The sequence below is a fragment of the Oncorhynchus mykiss genome, chromosome 10 (genome assembly GCF_057628025.1).
Source record: "Oncorhynchus mykiss isolate SJ-2025 chromosome 10, ASM5762802v1, whole genome shotgun sequence".
Lineage (NCBI taxonomy): Eukaryota > Metazoa > Chordata > Actinopteri > Salmoniformes > Salmonidae > Oncorhynchus > Oncorhynchus mykiss.
Genome location: NC_143031.1, coordinates 79,803,670 through 79,829,604, shown reverse-complemented (window position 1 = coordinate 79,829,604; position 25,935 = coordinate 79,803,670). Strand labels below are relative to the sequence as shown.

At 45.7% G+C, this 25,935-nt stretch overlaps 1 protein-coding gene across 1 annotated transcript; it reads left to right on the top strand.

Annotated features, from left to right (window-relative positions):
- The first annotated feature begins 2,919 nt into the window (after positions 1 to 2,919).
- On the top strand, positions 2,920 to 25,935 carry LOC118946766 (uncharacterized). The gene is made up of 7 exons (XM_090188570.1): positions 2,920 to 3,324; positions 9,443 to 9,546; positions 12,667 to 12,739; positions 17,121 to 17,600; positions 22,856 to 24,169; positions 24,466 to 24,520; positions 25,167 to 25,935. The coding sequence occupies exons 1-6, from the start codon at positions 3,246 to 3,248 to the stop codon at positions 24,507 to 24,509; spliced, it is 2,094 nt and encodes a 697-aa protein (XP_090044696.1). The 5' UTR covers positions 2,920 to 3,245; the 3' UTR covers positions 24,510 to 24,520; positions 25,167 to 25,935.

The following is a 25,935-nucleotide window of genomic DNA, read 5'->3' as shown; positions in this document are numbered from 1 at the left end:
AGGAACAGGGAGAGAGAAGGGAAGACCCCTGTATAAGATCCAGGAACAGGGAGAGAGAAGGGAAGACCCCTGTATAAGATCCAGGAACAGGGAGAGAGAAGGGAAGACCCCTGTATAAGATCCAGGAACAGGGAGAGAGAAGGGAAGACCCCTGTATAAGATCCAGGAACAGGGAGAGAGAAGGGAAGACCCCTGTATAAGATCCAGGAACGGGTGGTGGGCAGGGAGAGAGAAGGGAAGAAAGTGTAGTCACAAGGTTGAGACTGGAACACACAAGGCTGAGACTGGAACACACAAGGCTGAGCCTGGGACACACAAGGCTGAGACTGGGACACACAAGGCTGAGACTGGGACACACAAGGCTGAGACTGGGAAACACAAGGCTGAGACTGGGACACACAAGGCTGAGACTGGGAGGTGTGATCAGTGTCAGTAGGAGATGGAGACAGTGGAACACGTTCTATTTCAGTGCCAGAAATATGTGAGAGAAAGGGAGCACGTTATTAGATTTGAGGATTGATGGGCTTGAAGAGCCAGGATTAAGTGAACTTCTGGGGAAATCTTCAGGGAAGTAGTGTTTAATTCTGTATTTAGTTTCCTTAGGGAGACCAAAGGGAGACCAGATTATTGGGTAGGATTTAGACCTTCACTGTCTCTGGTCCACACTCCAGTCCAGTAGGTGGCAGTAATGCACCTCAAAGTTGGTTGCCAAACGCCATATAAAATCCACAGAAGAAGGAGGAGGAAGAGGTGTCTTGCGCATGCTGATCCTTGGCCCACAGATGTGTGAAAGACACAAGAAAGGCAAATATAACTTTTTTTGCTGGTATGTGACTGTGACAGTCCCAATAGGTCTGAAAGTCACAGCCTGTCACGAGTTCAGGGTGAATTCAGGAAAGAACGGGACATCTTAATCCTGACGCGTTTATTTATTGGTTTGACAAGAGAACATCTAAGATATTGTTACTAAACCATTACAGTGAAACCACATGATCAAAATCACATTACTTGGTGTGACATCATAAGGGCACAAGGCGAGACCCAGACACAGACACAGACCCAGACACAGACACAGACCCGGACCCAGACCCGGGAGGCAGACCCAGACACAGACACGGGAGGCAGACCCAGACCCATACACAGACCCAGACCCGGGAGGCAGACCCAGACCCAGACACGGGAGGCAGACACAGACCCAGACACAGACCCAGACACGGGAGGCAGACCCAGACCCATACACAGACCCAGACCCAGACACAGACCCAGACCCAGACACGGGAGGCAGACACAGACACAGACCCAGACACGGGAGGCAGACCCAGACCCAGACCCAGACACGGGAGGCAGACGCAGACCCAGACACAGACCCAGACCCAGACACAGACCCAGACACGGGAGGCAGACCCAGACACAGACACGGGAGGCAGACCCAGACCCATACACAGACCCAGACCCGGACCCAGACCCGGGAGGCAGACCCAGACCCATACACAGACCCAGACCCAGACACAGACCCAGACCCAGACACGGGAGGCAGACACAGACCCAGACACAGACCCAGACACGGGAGGCAGACCCAGACCCAGACCCAGACACGGGAGGCAGACGCAGACCCAGACACAGACCCAGACCCAGACACAGACCCAGACACAGACCCAGACACGGGAGGCAGACCCAGACCCAGACATGGGAGGCAGACCCAGACACGGGAGGCAGACCCAGACCCAGACACGGGAGCCAGACCCAGACCCAGACACGGGAGGCAGACCCAGACCCAGACCCAGACACGGGAGGCAGACCCAGACCCAGACACGGGAGGCAGACCCAGACCCAGACCCAGACACGGGAGGCAGACCCAGACCCAGACCCAGACACGGGAGGCAGACCCAGACCCAGACACGGGAGGCAGATGGTTTTCAGTGTTGATATTTATTAAACAATCCAAAAGGGACAGGCAAAAGGTCAAAATCAGTTCAGATTCCAGGAGGTACAGAGTGACAGGCAGAATGGTCAGGCAGGCAGAATGGTCAGGCAGGCAGAATGGTCAGGCAGGCAGAATGGGGAGGAAGAATGGGCAGGCAGGCAGAATGGGCAGGCAGGCTCGAGGTCAGGGCAGCCTCGAGGTCAGGGCAGGCAGAATGGTCAGGCAGGCTCGAAGGCAGGGCAGGCAGAATGGTCAGGCAGGCTCGAGGGCAGGCAGAATGGTCAGGCAGGCAGAATGGGAAGGCATGCTCGAGGGCAGGCAGAATGGTCAGGCAGGCAGAATGGGCAGGCATGCTCGAGGTCAGGGCTGGCAGGTACGGAGTCCAGAAAACAGGCAAGGGTCAAAAAAGAGACTAGAAGCAAGAGTACGGGAAAACATACAGGCTAACATATGGGTTGACTTGAAAAACATATAAGACCAACTGGCACAGAGAGACAGGAAACACAGGGGATAATAAGCGACACCTGGAGGGGGTGGAGACAATCACAAGACAGGTGAAACAGATCAGGGTGTGACGTCATAGAGGGTGGCAGAGCTTCAAACAGGAAGCTCACCCCATGGTTAGATCAGTGACAGAAGATCAACTCTTTGTTTGTGTTTTGATGTTAAGGTTATAAAATGTAGTGGGAGGAGCTATAGTGGAAGGAGCAATAGTGGGAGGAGCTATAGTAGGACAAAACGGAGGAGCTTTAGTGGGAGGAGCTATTGTGGGAGGAGCTATAGTGGGACAAGACGGAGGAGCTATAGTGGGAGGAGCTATAGTGGGACAACACGGAGGAGCTATCGTGGGAGGAGCTATAGTGGGAGGAGCTTTTGTGGGAGGAGCTATAGTGGGAGGAGCTATAGTGGGACAACACGGAGGGGCTATAGTGGGAGGAGCTATAGTGGGACAACACGGAGGAGCTATAGTGGGAGGAGCTTTTGTGGGAGGAGCTATAGTGGGACAACACGGAGGAGGTGTTTTTTATCATTTTTTTTACCTTTATTTAACTAGGCAAGTCAGTTAAGACCAAATTCTTATTTACAATGACAGCCTAGGAACAGAGGGTTAACTGCCTTGTTCAGGGGAACAGTGGGTTAACTGCCTTGTTCAGGGGAACAGTGGGTTAACTGCCTTGTTCAGGGGAACAGTGGGTTAACAGCCTCTAACGAGCGCAGTCTGTAGTTGCGTGTTCACAGCTGGTCTCTCCTCAGTCAGTCATCCTGCAAGCGTCCTGTACCACCACACGCACTGTACACTAGATCCTGGACTTGATCAGAAATGTTTTTCTGTAGATCGGCTTGGCAGAGACTGGGGCTCCTTGCACGAATGGCAGTCGCCCTGCCTTTATCCAGAAATGGTGAGTGGATTACAAGTGGTCCAATTTGATGGAGTATATTGTATTAGTTTGGGGCATTTTTATATTAAGCGTTTGTTACATCCTAGCTGACGCGTCACGCGTGCGTGATGTGGGGATTTACGCGAAGGTCAATGCAATTACAGTTGGTTTTAATGACCGTCTGTGTAAACAGTTGAGCTTGATTTTATACATTTGGATGGTTTGTCTAACATTGGGTGAATTTTGTATGCAAAGTTTCAGGATTTTTCAATCAATGCAGTTTCCTTCAAATTGCGCGACATGTATGTACTTTATTCATTCCGGGATGATCCACTGCGCCATTCTTTAATAGTTTATTGAAAAACATTGCAAGAAAAGTTACCTTGTAATCATTTCAATCTTACATTATTGCTGAGCGCTTGTTGAGGCAGTACGCCCCCTTTTCCGTTGGGGAGGTGTGTCCCATGTCCACAAAGATTAGAACATGCAGCTCTGCACATTTTAGTTACGAAACAGCGCATCCCCGTCCAAAAACGACATAATCGGTGTTATGTAACATCCAAGCATCAAGTGCATGTATTTATCTGATATATATCCCCTAAATCGTTGTTTTTTTGAAGGCTAAGTGGAGATGTCGTAGTCTATATGATGTCCTATGGATATTCTTCACGTGTGATGGTAGCGCGTGTATAGGGATAGGGGTTGTGTGAATATAGTTATCTGGATTGGCCTATAACAGCCCTACTTGAATTTGACCTGTCGAGTTCTGCAGAGGCCTCAAACTCTATAATCGAAATTGATCGTGATGTTGTATTCAGTCTCCCCAGACTCATCAAAGCGTTTTGTCAGGGAGAGGGAAAATGTTATTGTTGAGTTAACAGCTTTGTGTGGATTTGAGTCAAAGCAAGGAGAATAATGGATTTGGGTTGTATTTTTAGTGTAGCTACTTTCCCATGCACGAGCTTCATCGATAGACTGGTTCTAGTCTGGCTTCATTCCGGAACTAGAATCCCTGTTTGCTTTGTTGCTTAAGGAATTTGCCCTGAGGGAGATCTGAACAGGGCTGGTTTAATTTCCTGTTTTATAAATGTTAGAGCCTCTCCAACCTCTGTGCTTTGACACTAGGATGTATATCCACCCTGGTCTATGCTTCTAGCTGTAGATATGCAGACATGCATATAGACATGCATTGTAACGGTAGCTTTATCCTCTGTGTATATCCCCCCTGATCTACAGCTAGAAGCATAGACATGCATTGTAACGGTAGCTTTATCCTCTGTGTACATTCCCCCCCTGATCTACAGCTAGAAGCATAGACATGCATTGTAACGGTAGCTTTATCCTCTGTGTATATCCCCCCTGATCTACAGCTAGAAGCATAGACATGCATTGTAGCGGTAGCTTTATCCTCTGTGTATATTCACCCTGATCTACAGCTAGAAGTATAGACATGCATTGTAGCGGTAGCTTTATCCTCTGTGTATTTCACCCTGATCTACAGCTAGAAGCATAGACATGCATTGTAGCGGTAGCTTTATCCTCTGTGTATATCCCCCTACAGCTAGAAGCGTAGACATGCATTGTAGCGGTAGCTTTATCCTCTGTGTATATCCCCCTACAGCTAGAAGCGTAGACATGCATTGTAGCGGTAGCTTTATCCTCTGTGTATATTCACCCTGATCTACAGCTAGAAGCGTAGACATGCATTGTAACGGTAGCTTTATCCTCTGTGTACATTCCCCCCCTGATCTACAGCTAGAAGCATAGACATGCATTGTAACGGTAGCTTTATCCTCTGTGTACATTCCCCCCCTGATCTACAGCTAGAAGCATAGACATGCATTTTAGCGGTAGCTTTATCCTCTGTGTATATTCACCCTGATCTACAGCTAGAAGTATAGACATGCATTGTAGCGGAAGCTTTATCCTCTGTGTATATTCACCCTGATCTACAGCTAGAAGCATAGACATGCATTGTAGCGGTAGCTTTATCCTCTGTGTATATTCACCCTGATCTACAGCTAGAAGTATAGACATGCATTGTAGCGGTAGCTTTATCCTCTGTGTATATCCCCCTACAGCTAGAAGCATAGACATGCATTGTAGCGGTAGCTTTATCCTCTGTGTATTTCACCCTGCTCTGGATTATATGTAGCTGACTAATGACTTATTGATCACTAGTCAGTCATGACTAGGTCTATGTCAGGGCAGATGGGCCTCATGGTTAGGCTTTGGGCCTACATAGGGGCGGGCATTTCTTCATGCGTGTATAGTCCTGTGTGTGTCACTGCTGTGAATGGTCTCTATTCAGCTGGAAGGAATCGGTGGGGGGGGGGGGTTCAATGCTATTGTGCTATGATTGGCTGTCAGGGAGGAGACTGGAATCACGCGTGTCTGTGACACGTCTGACCTCTAGCTCAGCTTAACTGATTAGTGCCTAGCTACCTGTATAAATAACTGGGCCTTCACAGGTACAGACAGGAGGCCACTTGCCGTGTCATGGGATTAGAGAGGGCAGCAGAGTAGCTCTGGGTCAGCCAGGATCAACGTCTGGTAACCACTGATGGCTGTGTTTTTTTGAGGAACGTTTTACTGGCACTGACTGTTGTGATTTGTCTTGTCCTACCTTAGTTGAATGTATTGACTGGGCGTCTCTCTGGACCAGAGTCTGCTAAATGGCCTCTATGTAAAAGGTGGTGTGTTTTTATATTTTTAATTTAACCTTTATTTAACTAGGCAAGTCAGTTAAAAACAAATTCTTATTTACAATGACGGCCTAGGAACAGTGGGTTAACTGCCTTGTTCAGGGGAACAGTGGGTTAACTGCCTTGTTCAGGGGAACAGTGGGTTAACTGCCTTGTTCAGGGTCAGAACAACATATTTTTACCTTGTCAGCTCAGATTCAATCTAGCAACCTTCTGGTTACTGGCCCAACGCTCTTACCACTAGGCCGCCACTAGGCCGCCACTAGGCCGCCACTAGGCCGCCACTAGGCCGCCACTAGGCCACCTGCCTCCCCCGTGTGTGTTTGAAGCACAAACTATTGGTCCGAGTTCTGGGATGTTATGTAGGTTGCTTCGGTCATCTATGGAGCTGGGGGGGGGGGGGGGGGGGGGGGTCGTCATCTATGGAGCTGGGGGGGGGGGGGGGTGGTCATCTATGGAGCTGATAAGATTTATGTATCTGATCAGCTCACTGACGTGTTACATGGGGTGCCATTGACCTTGATCGGGGGGGTGGGGGGGGTGGTGTGAGGAGTCAGCTTGGTAGGGTACATGTGGTGCCATTGACCTCGATCGGGGGGGGGGTAGATGAGGAGTCAGCATGGTAGGGTACATGTGGGTTCTGTTGACATCTATCAGGGGGGGGGTAGATGAGGAGTCAGCATGGTAGGGTACATGTGGGTTCTGTTGACCTCTATCAGGAGGGGGTAGATGTGTTCTCTGCAGAGCTGCAGGATGAAATGTGATACTTTTTTACATGGAGGGGAGACAGGTGCGCACACACACTCTCTCAACCAGAGACAGGTGAACACACACCCAGACACAGGTAAACACACACACTCTCTCAACCAGAGACAGGTAAACACACACACCTCTTATAGAGCACATATGTTGCTCACACACTCACCCAGAGACGGGTGTGGAAACACACACACACACACACACACACACATCCCTCATGAGCACACACCACAGAGGCACTACTTATAGAAAAGTGTCTCTTGTTTTTCCCTGTAGGCGCCCCTCTGCCAGACCTTTGCATTCTGGGACACATGTTGAACTTTGAACCTAGTCCCCTGTACACCGCCACAGTACAGTTATATTCCTGGTGTTTTCTACTCAGGGCTGAATGTATACATTCATCTATAGAAGTCCTTTACTAGTCTCTAATGGACTAACAGGCAGAAGTAGACAGCAAAACACTGCCACGATTTCCTGTGTCGTTGACTGGTTTTATGTCGTGTGGCTGTGCCGTTTCTATGGTGTCGTTTCTATGGTGTCGTTTCTATGGTGTCGTTTCTATGGTGTCGTTTCTATGGTGTGTGTATGTGATTGACTGGTTGTGTGTATGTGATTGACTGGTTGTGTGTATGTGTTCTGTGTGTGATTTTTAGGGAGTGTGCCAGTGTTGATAGGATCAGGCTATTTAGCCCGAGGAGAGCCAATCCTGTCAACCCTGGCAGTCTGTTTACTGAAGACTAGGCTCCTGCTCTCCACCCAGCCCTACTGGCCATGTGGACCATGCCACCCACACAACAATAACAACAACCACAACCCATTATGGAGATTTATGGTCTAATCTCAAATCTCTATTTCTGCATTTGGGTCTTTCTTTAGTGTTGTTAATATGATGGTTCTGTGAAGATGATTCAGTGTCCTACAGTCTGACAGTGATATTACATCAGCTCTAACCACTAGGCAGGGTAGCCAGGTGTCTACCACTATCGCCAGGTGGGTAGGGTTGGTCTGTCTGTTGGTCCATTAAACCAGGCTCAATCAACAACAGAAACTACTTGAAATTATTTCAAATATTATTTCAACCCTGGTCTGGATTAGGATGGACTGGGATTGGTTGGCTAGTCACGTTTTAGCTTGGTAGGATGGACTGGGATTGGTTGGCTAGTCACGTTTTAGCTTGGTAGGATGGACTGGGATTGGTTGGCTAGTCACGTTTTAGCTTGGTAGGATGGACTGGGATAGGTTGGCTAGTCGCGTTTTAGCTTGGTAGGGTGGTCTGGGATTGGTTGGCTAGTTGTGTTTTAGCTTGGTAGGATGGACTGGGATAGGTTGGCTAGTTGCGTTTTAGCTTGGTAGGATGGTCTGGGATTGGTTGGCTAGTTGCGTTTCAGCTTGGTAGGATGGACTGGGATAGGTTGGCTAGTTGCGTTTTAGCTTGGTAGGATGGACTGGGATTGGTTGGCTAGTTGCGTTTTAGCTTGGTAGGATGGACTGGGATTGGTTGGCTAGTTGCGTTTAGCTTGGTAGGATGGACTGGGATAGGTTGGCTAGTCGTCTTTAGCTTGGTAGGATGGACTGGGATAGGTTGGCTAGTCGTCTTTAGCTTGGTAGGATGGACTGGGATAGGTTGGCTAGTCGTGTTTAGCTTGATAGGATGGACTGGGATAGGTTGGCTAGTTGCGTTTAGCTTGGTAGGATGGACTGGGATAGGTTGGCTAGTCGTGTTTAGCTTGGTAGGATGGACTGGGATTGGTTGGCTAGTCGTGTTTAGCTTGTGTTTAGCTTGTTTAGCTCTGTCCAATGCAAAACTAGCATTTTCCTTACTGTCTGAGTAGATTAACAAAAAGTGTACATCTAGCTTTCTCTTCATATATTTACATGCTTTATAGTTTGTATATATGTAGATCTCCCTCTGTATCTACAGTACCAGTCAAATGTTTGGACACTGACTCATTTAAGGGGTTTTCTTTATTTGGACTATTTTCTACATTGTATAATAGTGAACACATCAAAACTATGAAATAACACACATGGAATCATGTAGTAACCAAAAAAGTGTTAAACAAATCTGAATATATATATATATTTTAGATTCCTCAAAGTAGCCACCCTTTGCGTTGATCATTGCACACTCTTGGCATTCTCTCAACCAGCTTCACCTGGAATACTTTTCCCAACAATCTTGAAGGAGTTCTCATATATACTGAGCACTTGTTGGCTGCTTTTCCGTCACTCTGCGGTCCAACTCATCCCAAACCATCTCAATTGGGTTGAGGTCGGGTGATTGTGGAGGCAAGGTCATCTGATGCAGCACTCCATCACTCTCCTTCTTGGTCAAATAGCCCTTATGCAGCCTGGAGGTGTGTTGGGTCTTTGTCCTGTTGAAAAACAAATGATAGTCCCATTAAGTGCCAACCAGATGGGATGGTGTATCGCTGGTTAAGTGTGCCTTGAAATCTAAATAAATCTGTGTCGCCAGCAAATCCCCATCACACCTCCTCCAAGCTTTACGGTGGTGGCTGCTACTTTGAAGAATCTTTCACAGACAGGAACCTTGACCATTTTTGGTGAACTGGTAAACCGCCTTTTTGAGATCTTCATTATCCACAGTCTTAGGTAGCTCTCTCTTCCGGTCCGTCCCCTAACCGTGTCCCCCTCTCCACTGTGTCTCCTCACAGTGGTTCCAGTGCGGCAGATGTCCGTCGGGATCCCCGGTGGCTCTGCCACCAACGTGGCGTACGCCGTTCTGTGTGGAGGAGGCCTCACTGCCGCTGTGGTCTACGTAAGTACTGATTCAAGATCGGTTGTGTGTGGGTTGTAAGTTTAAAGGATAAGGCCTGGGCAGTACATGCTGATCCTAGATCAGATTTGTTCCTGAAGGGCTCCATCTACTCAGAACTGTATTCTTATTTGAGTATCAGTTTTTTTGTTTCCTCCCATAGTGGTTAAGGTGATCTGGAGAGCAAACACTGATCTGAAGTCTGTGCCTGAAGGTTAACTTGAACTAAGCATGCTATATAGTTTAATTTCAAGCATATTGACATTAAGAATTGATTTTTCCTCTTCCCAGGTCAGTTTTCCACACATTAATCCAATTCATTAACATTTGGACACATGACCCCAGGCCAGTGGTTTGGTTAGGGAACATGATCCCAGGCCAGTGGTTTGGTTAGGGAAATATCCCAGGTCAGTGGTTTGGTTAGGGAACAGATCCCAGGCCAGTGGTTTGGGAACAGATCCCAGGTCAGTGGTTTGGTTAGGGAACAGATCCCAGGTCAGTGGTTTGGTTAGGGAACAGATCCCAGGCCAGTGGTTTGGTTAGGGAACATGATCCCAGGTCAGTGGTTTGGTTAGGGAACATGATCCCAGGTCAGTGGTTTGGTTAGGGAACATGATCCCAGGTCAGTGGTTTGGTTAGGGAACAGACCCCGGGTCAGTGGTTTGGTTAGGGAACAGACCCCGGGTCAGTGGTTTGGTTAGGGAACATGATCCCAGGCCAGTGGTTTGGTTAGGGAACAGACCCCAGGTCAGTGGTTTGGTTAGGGAACAGACCCCGGGTCAGTGGTTTGGTTAGGGAACAGACCCCAGGTCAGTGGTTTGGTTAGGGAACAGACCCCAGGTCAGTGGTTTGGTTAGGGAACATGATCCCAGGCCAGTGGTTTGGTTAGGGAACAGACCCCAGGTCAGTGGTTTGGTTAGGGAACAGACCCCAGGTCAGTGGTTTGGTTAGGGAACAGACCCCAGGTCAGTGGTTTGGTTAGGGAACATGATCCCAGGCCAGTGGTTTGGTTAGGGAACAGACCCCAGGTCAGTGGTTTGGTTAGGGAACATGACCCCAGGCCAGTGGTTTGGTTAGGGAACAATGCATAAACATTAGGACACATGATCCCAGGCCAGTGGTTTGGTTAGGGAACAGATCCCAGGCCAGTGGTTTTACCTTTATTTAACTAGTAAGTTAAGAACAAATTCTTATTTTCAATGACGGCCTAGGAACAGTGGGTTAACTGCCTGTTCAGGGTCAGAACAACAGATTTGTACCTTGTCAGCTCGGCGGTTTGAACTTGCAACCTTCCGGTTACTAGTCCAACGCTCTACCCACTTGACCCTCTACCTGTAGAGAACAGGCTACTCTGGTGAACGGAGGTCGTTTTTTAATTAAGTTTGATGAAAACTGAATGTGTGCAAGATCACATAATGATGGTGTTCTACAGGACCCAATATAATACCGTAGTATCACGTTACTGTAGGATGAAAACCCCACCATATTTTTCTCTTATGTGGCTGAAACTCAACAGCCCTCGCCTCAACTAGGAACAATACACAGGTTGGCTATGGTTCAGTTAAACACCTGCTCTGTAAATCTCTCACGCACAAATATCATACCCCACCCCCCAAAAAATGCTAATCTCCACTTGTAATTGTAATGATGAGAGGTTAGCATGTCCTGGGGGGTATGATATAAAATGCTAACCTCCACTTGTAATTGTAATGATGAGAGGTTAGCATGTCCTGGGGGGTATGATATAAAATGCTAACCTCCCCCTTGTAATTGTATTGATGAGAGGTTAGCATGTCCTGGGGGGTATGATATAAAATGCTAACCTCCCCCTTGTAATTGTATTGATGAGAGGTTAGCATGTCTTGGGGGGTATGATATAAAATGCTAACCTCCCCCTTGTAATTGTATTGATGAGAGGTTAGCATGTCCTGGGGGGTATGATATAAAATGCTAACCTCCCCCTTGTAATTGTATTGATGAGAGGTTAGCATGTCTTGGGGGGTATGATATAAAATGCTAACCTCCATTTGTAATTGTAATGATGAGAGGTTAGCATGTCTTGGGGGGTATGATATAAAATGCTAACCTCCATTTGTAATTGTATTAATGAGAGGTTAGCATGTCCTGGAGGTATGATATTGTTGTGTTACTTTCTCACTCATCATTATTCAGGATGGTCCGTAACCATGGTAGCATCCACATTACTATATCATATTTTATTCTTATTTATAATGACTCTAAAATTACACATTGTTTACCATTTTATTTCTATTGGGCACAAAATAATCTGGAACAACCACAACAAAGTAGTTTAGTCACAAGGTTGACGCAGTCGTGTGGTGCTCTGAATATGGGACCAAATACTACACTTTTCACTACATAACACCCATACAAGTGAAATTCTCCCAAAACTGTTGGCCCCCTAAAATGGGGGGGGGGGGGGGGACTATGTACAAAAAGTTTTGTAATTTCTAAACGGTTCACAAGCAATGTACGGTCATGGGTATGTCTAGACTAGAGGAGTTCTAGGTTATGGATGGGTGGGTGTGGGAACTATTAGGTTCTACATAACTGGTAAATATTTAACAAAACCTGCCTTTTGATAAAATAATCTATATGTTGAAAGATAATGATTTTTTTTTAAATCCACTCTGAAACCTTATAACTGTATAAAATTGATTAGAATCAAAATTATAATCTGATGATGTGTGTAGTTTTAGTCGGAATGAGGTTAAACAATGTATCTGTATGGTGGACAAACCCACTGAGCAGGGTGTAGCTTAGGATTTTAACTTGTATGTACAGGAGTACAGAGCCAAAACACACTTCTGGAGCTCACTGTATAGCCTTGTGGTAACTGTTGTCATGGAGAGTCCTTACCGCAGCTGTGGAGCTTTTTAAAGACCGTTATACCAGTTCTACAGAGAACCGTTGGCAAGGACGTTAGCTCAGGCCACTCCTTTATTGAACCCTACACTGTTACTTACTAGTGCTGAGGGAAGAGAGGATTCAGCTTCTCAACTTAGAGCAAGGCAGCCATTTTGAAATGCAGCTAGATTCACTTTCTGTGTTCTTTTAATTTGGCGTGTCCCTCCAACCTCTCGGTCTGTCTGTTCCATTCAGGCTTACAAGACAGTGAATGGTGACAGTGAGCGGTACAATGACCGACTCGCCGAGATGAACTCGAGGCCCAAGGGTGAGTTCTCAGTAGCCTACTGTCTGCACTGCCTCACACTCCATTGATCCACACTCTTGACATTCTACCAATAGACATGAGCCATAGAATTTAGAACCATAGAATGTAGAATCCTAGGGGAGTTCTAGAATTTGTACTCTCAGTATTCCAGAATTCGTCATCATAGTGGACAAGAATGGCCAGAGTTCTAGTGTCAGTTGGAGAAGGAATGTCTCATCAGAACGTTGCAACCATGACAATAATGTTTTTGTCCACACTAAGCCTAGCCAAAGGTTTTCTTTTGGCATGGACCCTGTTTTGGCGCTGCCACCGACATGCCAGCATGGTGGAATGATCACTCTGAATGCGATTAATCTAGACTGTCAGGGCTGATTTCTGTCAGTGATTAATTGACCTGTCTGGGTTCCTGGGCCCTGTGCCCAGATTGCCTGATTGGTCTGTTGGGCTAAGCTCCTTGGTTCACATGGTGTCGCTGAAAGCTCTGATTGGTTCATGTAGAGTCTAGTTTTCTGTTCCTACCTACATTCACCCATCCTTAGTACACTAGTGGCCATAGTGTATAGACAAACCCTAAACCTATATATAGACTAAACCTATATATAGACACACCCTCAACCTATATATAGACACACCCTCAACCTATATATAGACACACCCTCAACCTATATATAGACACACCCTCAACCTATATATAGACACACCCTCAACCTATATATAGACACACCCTCAACCTATATATATATATATATATATAGACACACCCTCAACCTATATATATATATATATATATATATAGACACACCCTCAACCTATATATATAGACACACCCTCAACCTATATATATATATATAGACACACCCTCAACCTATATATATATATATACACACCCTCAACCTATATATATAGACACACCCTCAACCTATATATATATAGACACACCCTCAACCTATATATATATAGACACACCCTCAACCTATATATATATAGACACACCCTCAACCTATATATATATATAGACACACCCTCAACCTATATATATATATAGACACACCCTCAACCTATATATATATAGACACACCCTCAACCTATATATATATAGACACACCCTCAACCTATATATATATATATAGACACACCCTCAACCTATATATATATATATATATATATAGACACACCCTCAACCTATATATATATATATATATAGACACACCCTCAACCTATATATATATATAGACACACCCTCAACCTATATATATATATATAGACACACCCTCAACCTATATATATATATAGACACACCCTCAACCTATATATATATAGACACACCCTCAACCTATATATATATATATATAGACACACCCTCAACCTATATATATATATATATATATATATATATATATATATATATATATATATATATATATATATATATATATATATATATATATATATATATACACACACCCTCAACCTATATATATATATATATATATACACACACCCTCAACCTATATATATATATATAGACACACCCTCAACACTGGTAGCCAGTTTGTCATTGCTAGCCAACAAACTTTCAATAACTAACTCTGATTTCTACACCTGGCCTACACGTATTCAACAACCTCTACCCCTTTTAAACATTCTAAACCTGTTTCCAAAATAGCTCCATAAGCTGGGCACACTTGAAAAGAAAAGGGTAATGTTGAGCTTTGGCTCCTGAACTTGGTCAGGGAACAATGCATTAACACCTGATCCAAACATCAGATGTTCTTACCGGCGTCCGACTTATCTTTGCTTGCTTATTATTGTGGTTTTAGTCTGTAGTATCGTTTACTCTGCACATATCTCCACACTGTTCAGACTAAAGCCACGGGAACTCATTCATTCCCTTCATTTGTTGGTCCTTTTCTCTTTTCCTCATTTGCATATATTTTGGTGTATTCCAAAAAGCTTGTTATTTTGTTTTCTGTCCTGCCTGCATGTTACGTTTGGATGTTTGCTCGTTGCTTAGTCTGTCACAGCTCTATCGCCCTGAGTACCTGACCCCAAGTTCCTCGTCTTCTTAATTATACCGTTTAAAACCAGTTGAGGCTACTGCTGTCATTCCTGGCTAATTAGTTGAGATCTTATCCTTGTTCGTGTACTTGGGTATACTTCTACAACAGAATGTGGCTGGACCTTTAGCTAGTCAGGGGCCTGTTTAAATACCAATACAGACCACTGTGGCTAATCGGTTGATATTATCCTTGTTACCTATTATAATGGTTTGTTTATAAAAAAAACAGCTGTTTTCATTTAACATTGACCTTAACCCTGCTCCAGGTGTTCCCTCTGGCTGGGAGTGTGTCCCAAGAGGCACCCTATTTAGTGCACTACATTTGACCAGGACCCATAGGGCCCATAGAGCTCTGGTCAAATGTAGTGCACTATGTAGGGAAATGGGGTGCATCTTGGGATTGTCTCTGTGTCCGATAAGGTTACTAGCCGTCAAAGAAATCCTGGCTTCCTCCCTCTGTCCTTGTTCCCTCCATTTCTTGCCGCCTCCTGTTAATCATTAACGCCCTTGGACCAGAGATCTGTATATCAGGTCTCCACCCGAACGATGGGAGTTGTTGTCCCAATGGCGTGAAGGCAGGCGACGAGCTTCGGTCCAAAACCAGCCATAGAAACTCATTGGACTTATTTTGGACAGATTTTTGGCAAGAGTGACTCTCTGACGATCCTTAAGTTGACACCTAATGAGCTGCAGTTCACCTCTGTGGCATTAACAAGCTGTCAAATCCCCATCCTAGATTCCACTATTTCTCGCCGCTCTCTCAAAGGATCCGCGCTCTTTGCCCCTCTGACCTCCCTCCAATGACCTTTGAGGGCTTGTAATTGAGGAATAGGGATTTGACTTTTTTTTCAAAGCCATAGGGGTCCTTTGCAGGTGTCACCAACCTGGTCGGAGCCCTAAACAACGAATGTGGTTTGCGTTGTCTTTGTTCAACTCTGAGTTCAACTCAGGATGACTGCTGACTGCGAATGTGGCTCACCTTTTTATTTTAGCCAGCTTCATTTCTATGCCAGTGAATCCTTCAGAAGGAACTTGCCCCGGGCAGGTTAACTATACTTATCCTGAATGAAGCATTACAGCTTAGAGTTGAGGACCGTTCCAATTAGACTTCCTCCCTCTGAGTGGATCATCTCTTTATTCTCCATATTCAAAGGAGACGACTGACTCAATATTTTATTAATCAACTGTTCTCGTGTTAAAAATTGCAAATTGTCTCCACACCGTGGTCTCCACACCGTGGTCTCCACACCATAGTCTGCTGAAATTGCAGGGTGACTTTTTTGTTTCATTTTTTTTTATTTAGTCAAACATGAAAATGTGTCACTCTGGCACATGGATTGATGTTTTAAAATTGTCAATGATGGGTTCGTTCGGTGTCTGACGGGTTCGTTCGGTGTCTGACGGGTTCGTTCGGTGTCTGACGGGTTCGTTGTCTGACGGGTTCGTTCGGTGTCTGACGGGTTCGGTGTCTGACGGGTTCGTTCGGTGTCTGACGGGTTCGTTCGGTGTCTGACGGGTTCGTTCGGTGTCTGACGGGTTCGGTGTCTGACGGGTTCGGTGTCTGACGGGTTCGGTGTCTGACGGGTTCGGTGTTCGACTAGTTATGTAGTTACAAGCCTGGCTTGAGCAGGCTCGAGGAAGTGACAGGTGCACAATCAATATCTACTTAATGGGAAAAGCCTGAGCTGGAATGTGAAGCTACCTGAAGCTAGCTCATTTCAGAAAAGCCTGAGCTGGAATGTGAAGCTACCTGAAGCTAGCTCATTTCAGAAAAGCCTGAGCTGGAATGTGAAGCTACCTGAAGCTAGCTCATTTCAGAAAAGCCTGAGCTGGAATGTGAAGCTACCTGAAGCTAGCTCATTTCAGAAAGGCCTGAGCTGGAATGTGAAGCTACCTGAAGCTAGCTCATTTCAGAAAGGCCTGAGCTGGAATGTGAAGCTACCTGAAGCTAGCTCATTTCAGAAAGGCCTGAGTATATCTAGCTACGTTTGTAGGATACGTCTCAGGGGTTTCTGGAGGGTTCAAAGGTCAAACTGCGTCACACATTAGAAGGTAGTTAACTGCTTAGCAGAGGACTAATAACTGAAAGCAGTTTAAACTTAATTTAGTATTTTTCTCCGTGTTGGATCCACCTATCCTTTTGTTCCTGATCAGGATCCTTTCTACCCAGATACCAGACCACATGGTACAATTTAGAATCTGTCTTTAGGGGATCGATGTTGGAATTGGACAAAACCCTGTAGGGAGGGATAAGACCGTGTCCTCATCTTTCTCTCTTCCACTTCTCTCTCTCTCTCTCTCTCTCGCTCCATCTCCTTCCAGAAGCAGCACCAGCAGCAGAGGAAGCAGCACCAGCAGCAGAGGAAGCAGCACCAGCAGCAGAGGAAGCAGCACCAGCAGCAGAGGAAGTAGAATCCCCAGAAGAACCGGCACCAGTAGAAGCAGAGGTGTTAGCCGAGGTGGTCGCTGAGACGGCCGCAGTCGAGGAGGTGCCTGCAGCAGCAGAGGAAGTCGTGGCAGAGGTCGCTGTCCTAGAGGCGGTTGCAGAGGTTGCTGCGGAACCAGAGGTCGTCGCAGTTGAGGAAGCGCCCGCAGTGGAAGTTGCCGTGGTTACGGAAGAAGTTGCACCGGAGGCTGACGCAGAGGCCGTCATCGAGGACGTCGCAGATGCGGCTCCTGGCGTCGTGGAAGAGGTCGTTGCCGTGGAGGCCGCCGGTGAGGAAGTAGTGGCCGAAGTAGTGGCCGAGACGGTTCCCACCGCCCCTGAGGCAGAAGCAGCCCCTGCCGCCGAAGTAGCAGCATGAGGGGTCAAAGGTCAACCTAGAGGGGTGTGTTTAGCTATGGTGTCCCTCTTACTACTACTACCCCCCCCCCCCCCCTCTTACTACTACCCCCCCAACCCTACACCTGACCCCCCCCCCCCCCCCCCTCACAGGCCCCCTCTACACCCTATTCCCTATGTAGTGCACTACTTTCCCTGGTTTAAAGTAGCACCCTACGTACGGAATAGGGTACCTTTCTGGATCACAGCCCCCTATCTAATAGCACATGTTACAATAGGAAGCAGGAGGTGGACTATGTTCTGTTCTGTTAAAGAACACTTTAGTTAGGTATGATGTCATGGTGACGGGGACAGCTGTCTCCTTTCTGACTCCTTTACACCACAGCTAAATACATAGCCGTTTCAGGTTTTTAAATCATTCCCGCTCTATTTGTCAAGCAACATGGTCCTATTTATCAGTGGGGACAGGGGTGTTTCTTTTCTGGTCGGATCATGGTTGTTGGGGAAAACTCCTGGCTCTGTTTTTCTGAGGAGTTCCTAGGTGTTAAAGGGGAAGTAAAGGGAGATATTGGATTTATGATGGTACATGTTGTCCTGACCCACAAACCTATGTGCCTCTGAAATGGCACCCTATTCCCTATATAGGGCCCATAGGCTCTGGTACATTGTCACTACATAGGGAATAGGTTGCCTTTTTTTGGACTCTTCTAATGGAAAGTTTTCCCATGTGGCCCTTAGAATTCAGGACAGAAAATGGCAACCTCTTTTCCTTCACTTTTGTCTGAATGACTTTGTCCCTCAAGATTCCAGATGGATGGCGGAGTTCTACATAATAATGTCAGTCTGCCATCTGGGCTTTGTTAAAGTTTGCAGTCCATTCTGACGATGCGTTGAACGTGCTCCAAATTCAGATTGAAAGGAAGGTCATGTGTATGAACCTCGAGACGATAAGCACTTCAAGCAGGTTAAATGGTTATTATGCAAGTAATAAATATACCAGTCAGAGAAGCATTTTAATTGCTTTGTGAACTGCATCTTATTGTGAAATGTGACCAAAAAACTGCTAGCTCCTTCCTCCTCCCTGCTCTCTCCTCCTCCTCCTCTAAGTGCTGCTCACACCTCTCCCTAGGATAAGCTCTAGAAGGATTAGTCGGTGATGTCATAAAGCTCCGTGTTCCAGTGCCCAAATGGAACTCCCAGTGATCGGAACTTTGGGGATCAGTTGGTTCTGTGTCCTCACTGATCTCTTTATGACATCATATCTGTCTGATCCTTCTTATCACGTCCTAGACACTGTGCCAGGGAGAAGTCTGCCCCCACCAAGCACAGATAAGGGATCACTTCCCCCCTGCCCCCAATGCTGAGTAAATAGGGCTGCAACCAGTGGTTCCGGAAGTGGATTCTCAACCCTCAAAGCCCGTAGTGGTATCAAATATTAGCAATATTACTGTGCAACGTAGATTTTCCATTTTCAACCGAGATTACAAAACAATTTCTTATTGTTGATGTAGTGCCCATCGGTTATGAATGTTTAAACCTCTGAGAAATCACGTTTGTATTGTCAGTTTGTTTCAAAGAGCACCAAAGCCTCCACTCACCATGGAGCCTCGCGGTCTGTATTGTCCAATCACAAAGCAGATCCAAGTCACTTGATGTGGCGTCGAACAGATCACGTGACTTGGATCTGCTCTGTGGTTGGAAGATACTACAGCTATCGTGTACCATCATGTGTTCGCTAACAAACCACATTACTTGTATTCTGCTTTGTGATTGGATGACACAGACCCCCCCCCCCCCCCGGTACACTTTTATAAAAACATTTTAAAGCCATTTCTAATCTTTTCAATTATTGGTTCATCCTGTAGATTTGTGTAGCTATTCATCATTTGAAACTGCGGTAAGCAGCATATATTTTAAACAAGTGTTTATACAAATAATTTGTGGCCCTGTCAGTTCCTGGAACCGTAACTGTGGGAAGAGGGGCCCGTTGCAGCCCTAGGAAGTGTTTCATTAAAAGCGGGGTCTTGGATAAGTGCTTGGTGGGAAGGGACTTCCACTAAAATACCTTGTTGTTTACAGAACCTTCAGCCTCTACCTTCAACTTCAAACCTCACGTAACAAACTGTAGTCGTGCATTTCTTCTTTACCTGCCTTACCTCCTAGTGGAACGTTTTGATCTAGAACAGTCCACTGCTACTTTAATCAACCAACACTGCGTCGTAACCACAGTGACTGACACACAAACCAGCCAGGACTTACATGATGTAATGAAGCTGTCCAGGACGATGCTCCCAGGCTGCATCCCACATTTCACTTGCCCTCCTACACACACACACACACTGCACATTTAATTTAATTATTTTACCTTTATTTAACTAGGCAAGTCAGTTAAGAACAAATTCTTATTTACAGTGACTGCCTCCACCGGCCAAACCCACCCCTAACCCGGACGATGCCGGGCCCTATTGTGCGCTACGTTTCACCAGAGCCCTATGTTTGTTGCCTATGGGCCCTGGTTAAAACTAGTGCACTTTATAGGGAATAGGGATCCATTTGTGATGCAGACACACATTCTACTAATACTGTCACACTGTTTTATTTTCCTTCAGCCAACCAATCATTCACCATCTCTCAATAGAACTTCAAAAAGGTCCAAGCTTTGTTTTGTTCATTTAGTTTATTTGCGCCGATGCTGTTACGAGTCTGTCTTTTTATTTCCTAACTGTGAAAGGTCAACATTAAGGGAACATTTTTATAATAAACCCAACGATCTCACTTCAACACTACTGTTCTATTCCTCTCCGACTCATCGACATTGGAAATGTTGTTCTGTCTGGAGATGGTCGCCATGGGCCAACTAATAATGCACCATGACACCTTTAAGGAAATGTTGTTCTGTCTGGAGATGGTCGCCATGGGCCAACTAATAACGCACCTTGACACCTTTAAGGAAATGTTGTTCTGTCTGGAGATGGTCGCCATGGGCCAACTAATAACGCACCTTGACACCTTTAAGGAAATGTTTTCTAAAGTATCAGTGAAGGAGAGATTCAGGAAGCTGAAGTCCTTCAATAAAGACGTTGTCAGTTACTTCTATTGCGTCCATTTCTTCTATTGTCTTACCCTCACGTGTGTAATAAACACTTGCTGCGTTTTGTCTGTTTTTATCCAATGAAATGACCATTTCAGATTTTACAACTTTTTTTTTTTACAAAACATTTGCATATTAGGTCAGAGTTCCTGAACAGAACACATGATTAAACAGTTTTCCAGGAAATGTGTTTTAAAATCAATATCTAAGCCTGAACTTACACACTGTGGGAAAAGGTGTCAAAAGAATTTTCAATCCCAATGATAATAACTGACAATCAATAGCTCTGACCAATCCCCGAGATCTGTAAGACCATGGGTTTAATAATAATTAAAAGACTTGGCTTATGCAAAAAGAGAGTACAGTTTATTCAGAGAACGTTCTGAAGCTCATTATACAAAGACATCCATTTTATAGCTGCGCACACACTTCCACACAAACAGTAGGTGAGTTTTATCATTCTCCGTAGTTCTCACCACAGTGTATCACTACCCAGCCGACAGTTCCATTCCCCCGAGATGAGGGAAACCTTGAGAAGTGCTCCCTATGCTATCATAGGATCCTCAGAGGCCTAGCCAGGTCGGTCCAAACACAGTTTAAATGTTCTCTGTTTTTTTTTTCTTCGGCCCCCACATACAAGTTCAAATCCTAAACTACACCCTGCTCAGTCTGTTTTTCCACTATACAGATACATTGTTTAACCTCATTCCGACTAAAACTACACACATCATCAGATTATAATTTTGATTCTAATCAATTTTATACAGTTATAAGGTTTCAGAGTGGATTTTTTAAAATCATTATCTTTCAACATATAGATTATTTTATCAAAAGGCAGGTTTTGTTAAATATTTACCAGTTATGTAGAACCTAATAGTTCCCACACCCACCCATCCGTAACCTAGAACTCCTCTAGTCTAGACATACCCATCACCGTACATTGCTTTGAGTTTAGGGTTTTGGTAACAGTTGGATATTCCTTTTATGATCATCTCTATCATGTCCATCAATGCCATGTTCATGCTCCCATGTGTATTGAAGGGTTTTATGTGTGATGTGTGTGTGATCTTTTAGTTCAGCATAGACCTCTTGTACCAGATTTCAGAATTGTCTAGTCTCTGTGCCTGTCAGGCTTCCATCCCAGAACTGGTCCAAACTGGTCCATACTGGTCCATACTGGTCCAAACTGGTCCAAACTGGTCCATACTGGGCCAAACTGGTCCAAACTGGTCCAAACTGGTCCATACTGGTCCAAACTGGTCCGTAGCCGCAGCAGCAGATAGATTTGACAGGTGTGGCTCTACGAGTTTTACGACATCAAAGCGAATGTAAAAACACTAAACCATGATTAATTATTAAATAACATTCACCTTTTTAATGCTTTGTCTTCATGTGTTTAGTATAATGGTACTTGGCATGAATTGTTTTCTAGTTTTTAATTTGTAGGCTTGTTAAAGTAGTGCACACATACCAGGCAGTCAGACTCCCAGCAGTTGATCAACACTGTCCAATGGCCTTAGGCCCTGTGCACATCCAAACACGACCAGGAACTGGATTGAACGAGCAGTTCAGAGAACAAAATGGATCCGTACACGGTTGGCTGCTCCCGAAGTGGAGTGTTAATCAGTCATCACACACCAGCCTGTAGTAGGGTCTTTATCAACAAACCTCCAGGTTTATATCCTCACGACACAGACGAGGGGCATGACACGGCTGCTGGACTAGTCCCATGTGTTAGACTCCCCCCAGATGGTCACGTGCCCCCCCCCATGGCAGAATGATGTCAAGGTATGTCATCCTGAGCCCTGAGGTGAATGGAAGGTAAGTCCAGTAGACGGTAAACAATGTTTTAATTATTTTTTATAAAGACTGAATTTTCCCAGAATGTTATTACTTATTCACACATGAATTGATATCTGTAATGGCTATTCTGTGAAGGTTGTAACAATAACACTATCACCCACATCTAACATGGCTACTCTGTGACGGTTGTAACAATAACACTTACCCACATCTAACATGGCTACTCTGTGAAGGTTGTGACTGATTTTAGTATGGCATCTGCTGATCTGCTCCATCTTTTGTATATACAATATTTTTGTAAATACTTTTCTGAAAAGCTGTGTGTTTCTGCAGTTATACAGGCAGCCTTTTTGTCTTTCTTGCATGACTGACATGACTTGCTTCTCTTTTTAGATGCTGTGTCTGACATCACGTCTGCCTCCATGAAGCTCCTGGCCAGCTCTGAGATCGCTGCTGCCTCGGTAGCTGAGAGGAGGCTCATGCACGCCGTCCAACACCTAGAAGACCGGACTGAAGAATCCTCACTCGCTCCCGCCGAGGACATTCTAGATTCCCTGGAGGTTCCTGAAGCTAAGGTAAAGGAGGAAGTATTATCTGTGGAGGGGGAAGTGGCAGAAGCACCAGCTGCAGAAGTCTTGGAAACTGAAGAGCCCAAACCAGAAGAGGAGGCTGTTGTTGCTGCCCCTAATGTCACAGAGGAAGTGGTTGCTGAGGAGACCCCTGAGCCAGAGGAAGTGGTTGCGGAGGAGACCCCTGAGCCAGAGGAAGTAGTTCCGGTCGCCATAGAGGAAGCTCCAGCTGCTGTTGCAGAGGAGGAGACGGCTGCGGCTCCCCTAGAGGCCACAGAGCTCCCTGCCACTGTGGAAGCACCTGAGGCTGAGGCTTCTGCCGCTGTGGAAGCACCTGAGGCTGAGGCTTCTGCCGCTGTGGAAGCACCTGAGGCTGAGGCTTCTGCCGCTGTGGAAGCACCTGAGGCTGAGGCTTCTGCCGCTGTGGAAGCACCTGAGGCTGAGGCTTCTGCCGAGGAGGGACCAATAGTAGAGGAATTTTCCCCAGAAGAGGCTGCCCCAGTCGAAGAGGCAGCACCAGTTGAGGCAGAGTTACCTGCAGCCGAAGAGGTAGCAGTAGTAGTAGAGGAAGCCCCAGTAGTAGAGGAAGCCCCAGTAGTAGAGGAAGCCCCAGTAGTAGAGGAAGCCCCAGTAGTAGAGGAAGCCCCAGTAGTGGAGGAAGCCCCAGTGGAGGAAGCCCCAGTGGAGGAAGCCCCAGAAATGGAGGAACCAGCAGCGGCAAAGGAGGCTGTGGAGACAGCCCAAGTGTCTGAGGATGAGGCGCTCGTCGTGGAGGCGGCGATGCTGGCAGCAGCCTCAGCCCTGGATGTCGAGGCAGTGGAGGCAGAGGCAGCCCCGGCTGAGGAAGTCAAGGAGGCCCTCTTCACTTCATGCCACCAATGTGAAGCCCCAGCTTCTGAGGCTGATGTGGCAGTCACCCCCATGGAGGTTGTAGAGGCTGCGTCTGTGGGGGAAGTAGAGGCTCCCCCTGCTGGTGTGGAGGAGGCAGTCGTCGAGGGTGAGGCAGTGGAGGTGACCGCAGAGGAGCGCGCCACCGATTGGCCTGCTGAGGTGACCGCAGAGGAGCGCGCCACCGATTGGCCTGCTGAGGTGACCGCAGAGGCAGTGGAGGAAGCCAAGGTGGAAGGTAAATCAGATCTCTACACTCTACTTCTTATGTGAGATTTTTAGTGTAGGTTTTTAATTATTATTATTTATTTTTTTACATATATTTAGAGTTAGGAAAAGGCAGACAATTTAGATTAATATATTGCTTGTATTCTTTGAGTTAAGGGCCCTTTGGTCACTAACAACAGAGGACATGTTTAATTTTTATAATATTATTAATTAGGATAAAAAACAAATGTAAGACCCTGTCCAATACCACATATAATACAATACCTACTGTGGCCCGTTTCTGTCCCACCTTTACTGTGCCAACAGGAGAGACTGCCAGGCCAGTAAAGAGGTCCTGCTCAGTGATGTGATAGTACAGAAGGTAAATAGAATGACACCAGCATAGAACTAGAATTAGAACTAGGACCACAGACGTTCCCATTCTAAACAACATTCCATTCGAATTTTGATCATGAAGTTTGATCATGTCATTAGAATTCTGTGCCCCTTCATAATTCCGTACATTCCGAATCTTTCACACAAGCAAATTACATTATTTCCACAGCTACTGTATGTCTGCTCAATTTATTCAAATTCTATGGACAGAACACATTGGCCCCAGCTAGCTAGTAGTTGCTAATGCTTGCATGTTGCATTACACATTGGCCCCAGCTAGCTAGTAGTTGCTAATGCTTGCATGTTGCATTACACATTGGCCCCAGCTAGCTAGTAGTTGCTAATGCTTGCATGTTGCATTACACATTGGCCCCAGCTAGCTAGTAGTTGCTAATGCTTGCATGTTGCATTACACATTGGCCCCAGCTAGCTAGTAGTTGCTAATGCTTGCATGTTGCATTACACATTGGCCCCAGCTAGCTAGTAGTTGCTAATGCTTGCATGTTGCATTGCACATTGGCCCCAGCTAGCTAGTAGTTGCTAATGCTTGCATGTTGCATTACACATTGGCTTAGCTGCTAGGAAGGATACATGGATTTTCACTAAATACTGTTATTCTTTTTCCTCCCCAGGTGCACAGAGTATGAGCCTGATGTTGCTGACAGCCCAGTCCTGACTGGAGACCAGCGAGATGTGCCTTCTGGAACAGTCAACACCCACAGCTGTCAATCAAACAGGACGATCAACATAAAACACACACAGAATTAGAACTGGTTTGAATTGAATTCTATAATTCTATTTAACTCATTATATATTTAAATGTTGTCTAATGACAACCGTTGTCAACCCGGTAACTACATTCCCGGTTCTCACTCAGTTTCCTGGTCTTGTATTTTCCCCTACCCATGGTGAGGTGACACTTCTATAAGGGTTTGAAGTCTGACTTTATTCCTAGGATCAGACCCAATTGACACCTTATACCCTATATAGTGCACTACTTTTGACCAGGGCCCGGGGGAATAGGGTGCCATTTGGGATGGGGTATCAACTATTTCTCAGTACCACCCTGTTCCCCACGGTGTCCCTGTTACCAAGCTGACGAAGACCACTTGAACGTATTCGAAGTTACTTGATAAATGATTGTGGACTTGACATTGCCTAATGAAATCTGACTTTTGATTCAATGAAATAAGATCTGAATTGATGTATTAAACAGTAGGCTATTAGACAACATCTAGATGATTGTGTTCTTCAAAGACTGTTGAGTTAGTTCTGCATGGAGTTTTTTTTATTCAATCAGGGAATATCTAGATTAAGTTGAGTTCTCAAGCCAGTAGACTGTTGGTAGACAGTGTTGTACCCATGTGATGTAAAAAATAAAATGTTTTTTTTTCAGTCCAA

Excerpts from the sequence above, each read along its gene's own strand:
- LOC118946766 (XM_090188570.1), top strand. The coding sequence starts at position 3,246 with ATGTTTTTCTGTAGATCGGCTTGGCAGAGACTGGGGCTCCTTGCACGA. Across the intron at positions 12,740-17,120 it reads GATGAACTCGAGGCCCAAGG|AAGCAGCACCAGCAGCAGAG; the intron begins GTGAGTTCTCAG and ends ATCTCCTTCCAG. Across the intron at positions 17,601-22,855 it reads TGCCGCCGAAGTAGCAGCAT|TTCTCTTTTTAGATGCTGTG; the intron begins GAGGGGTCAAAG and ends GACATGACTTGC.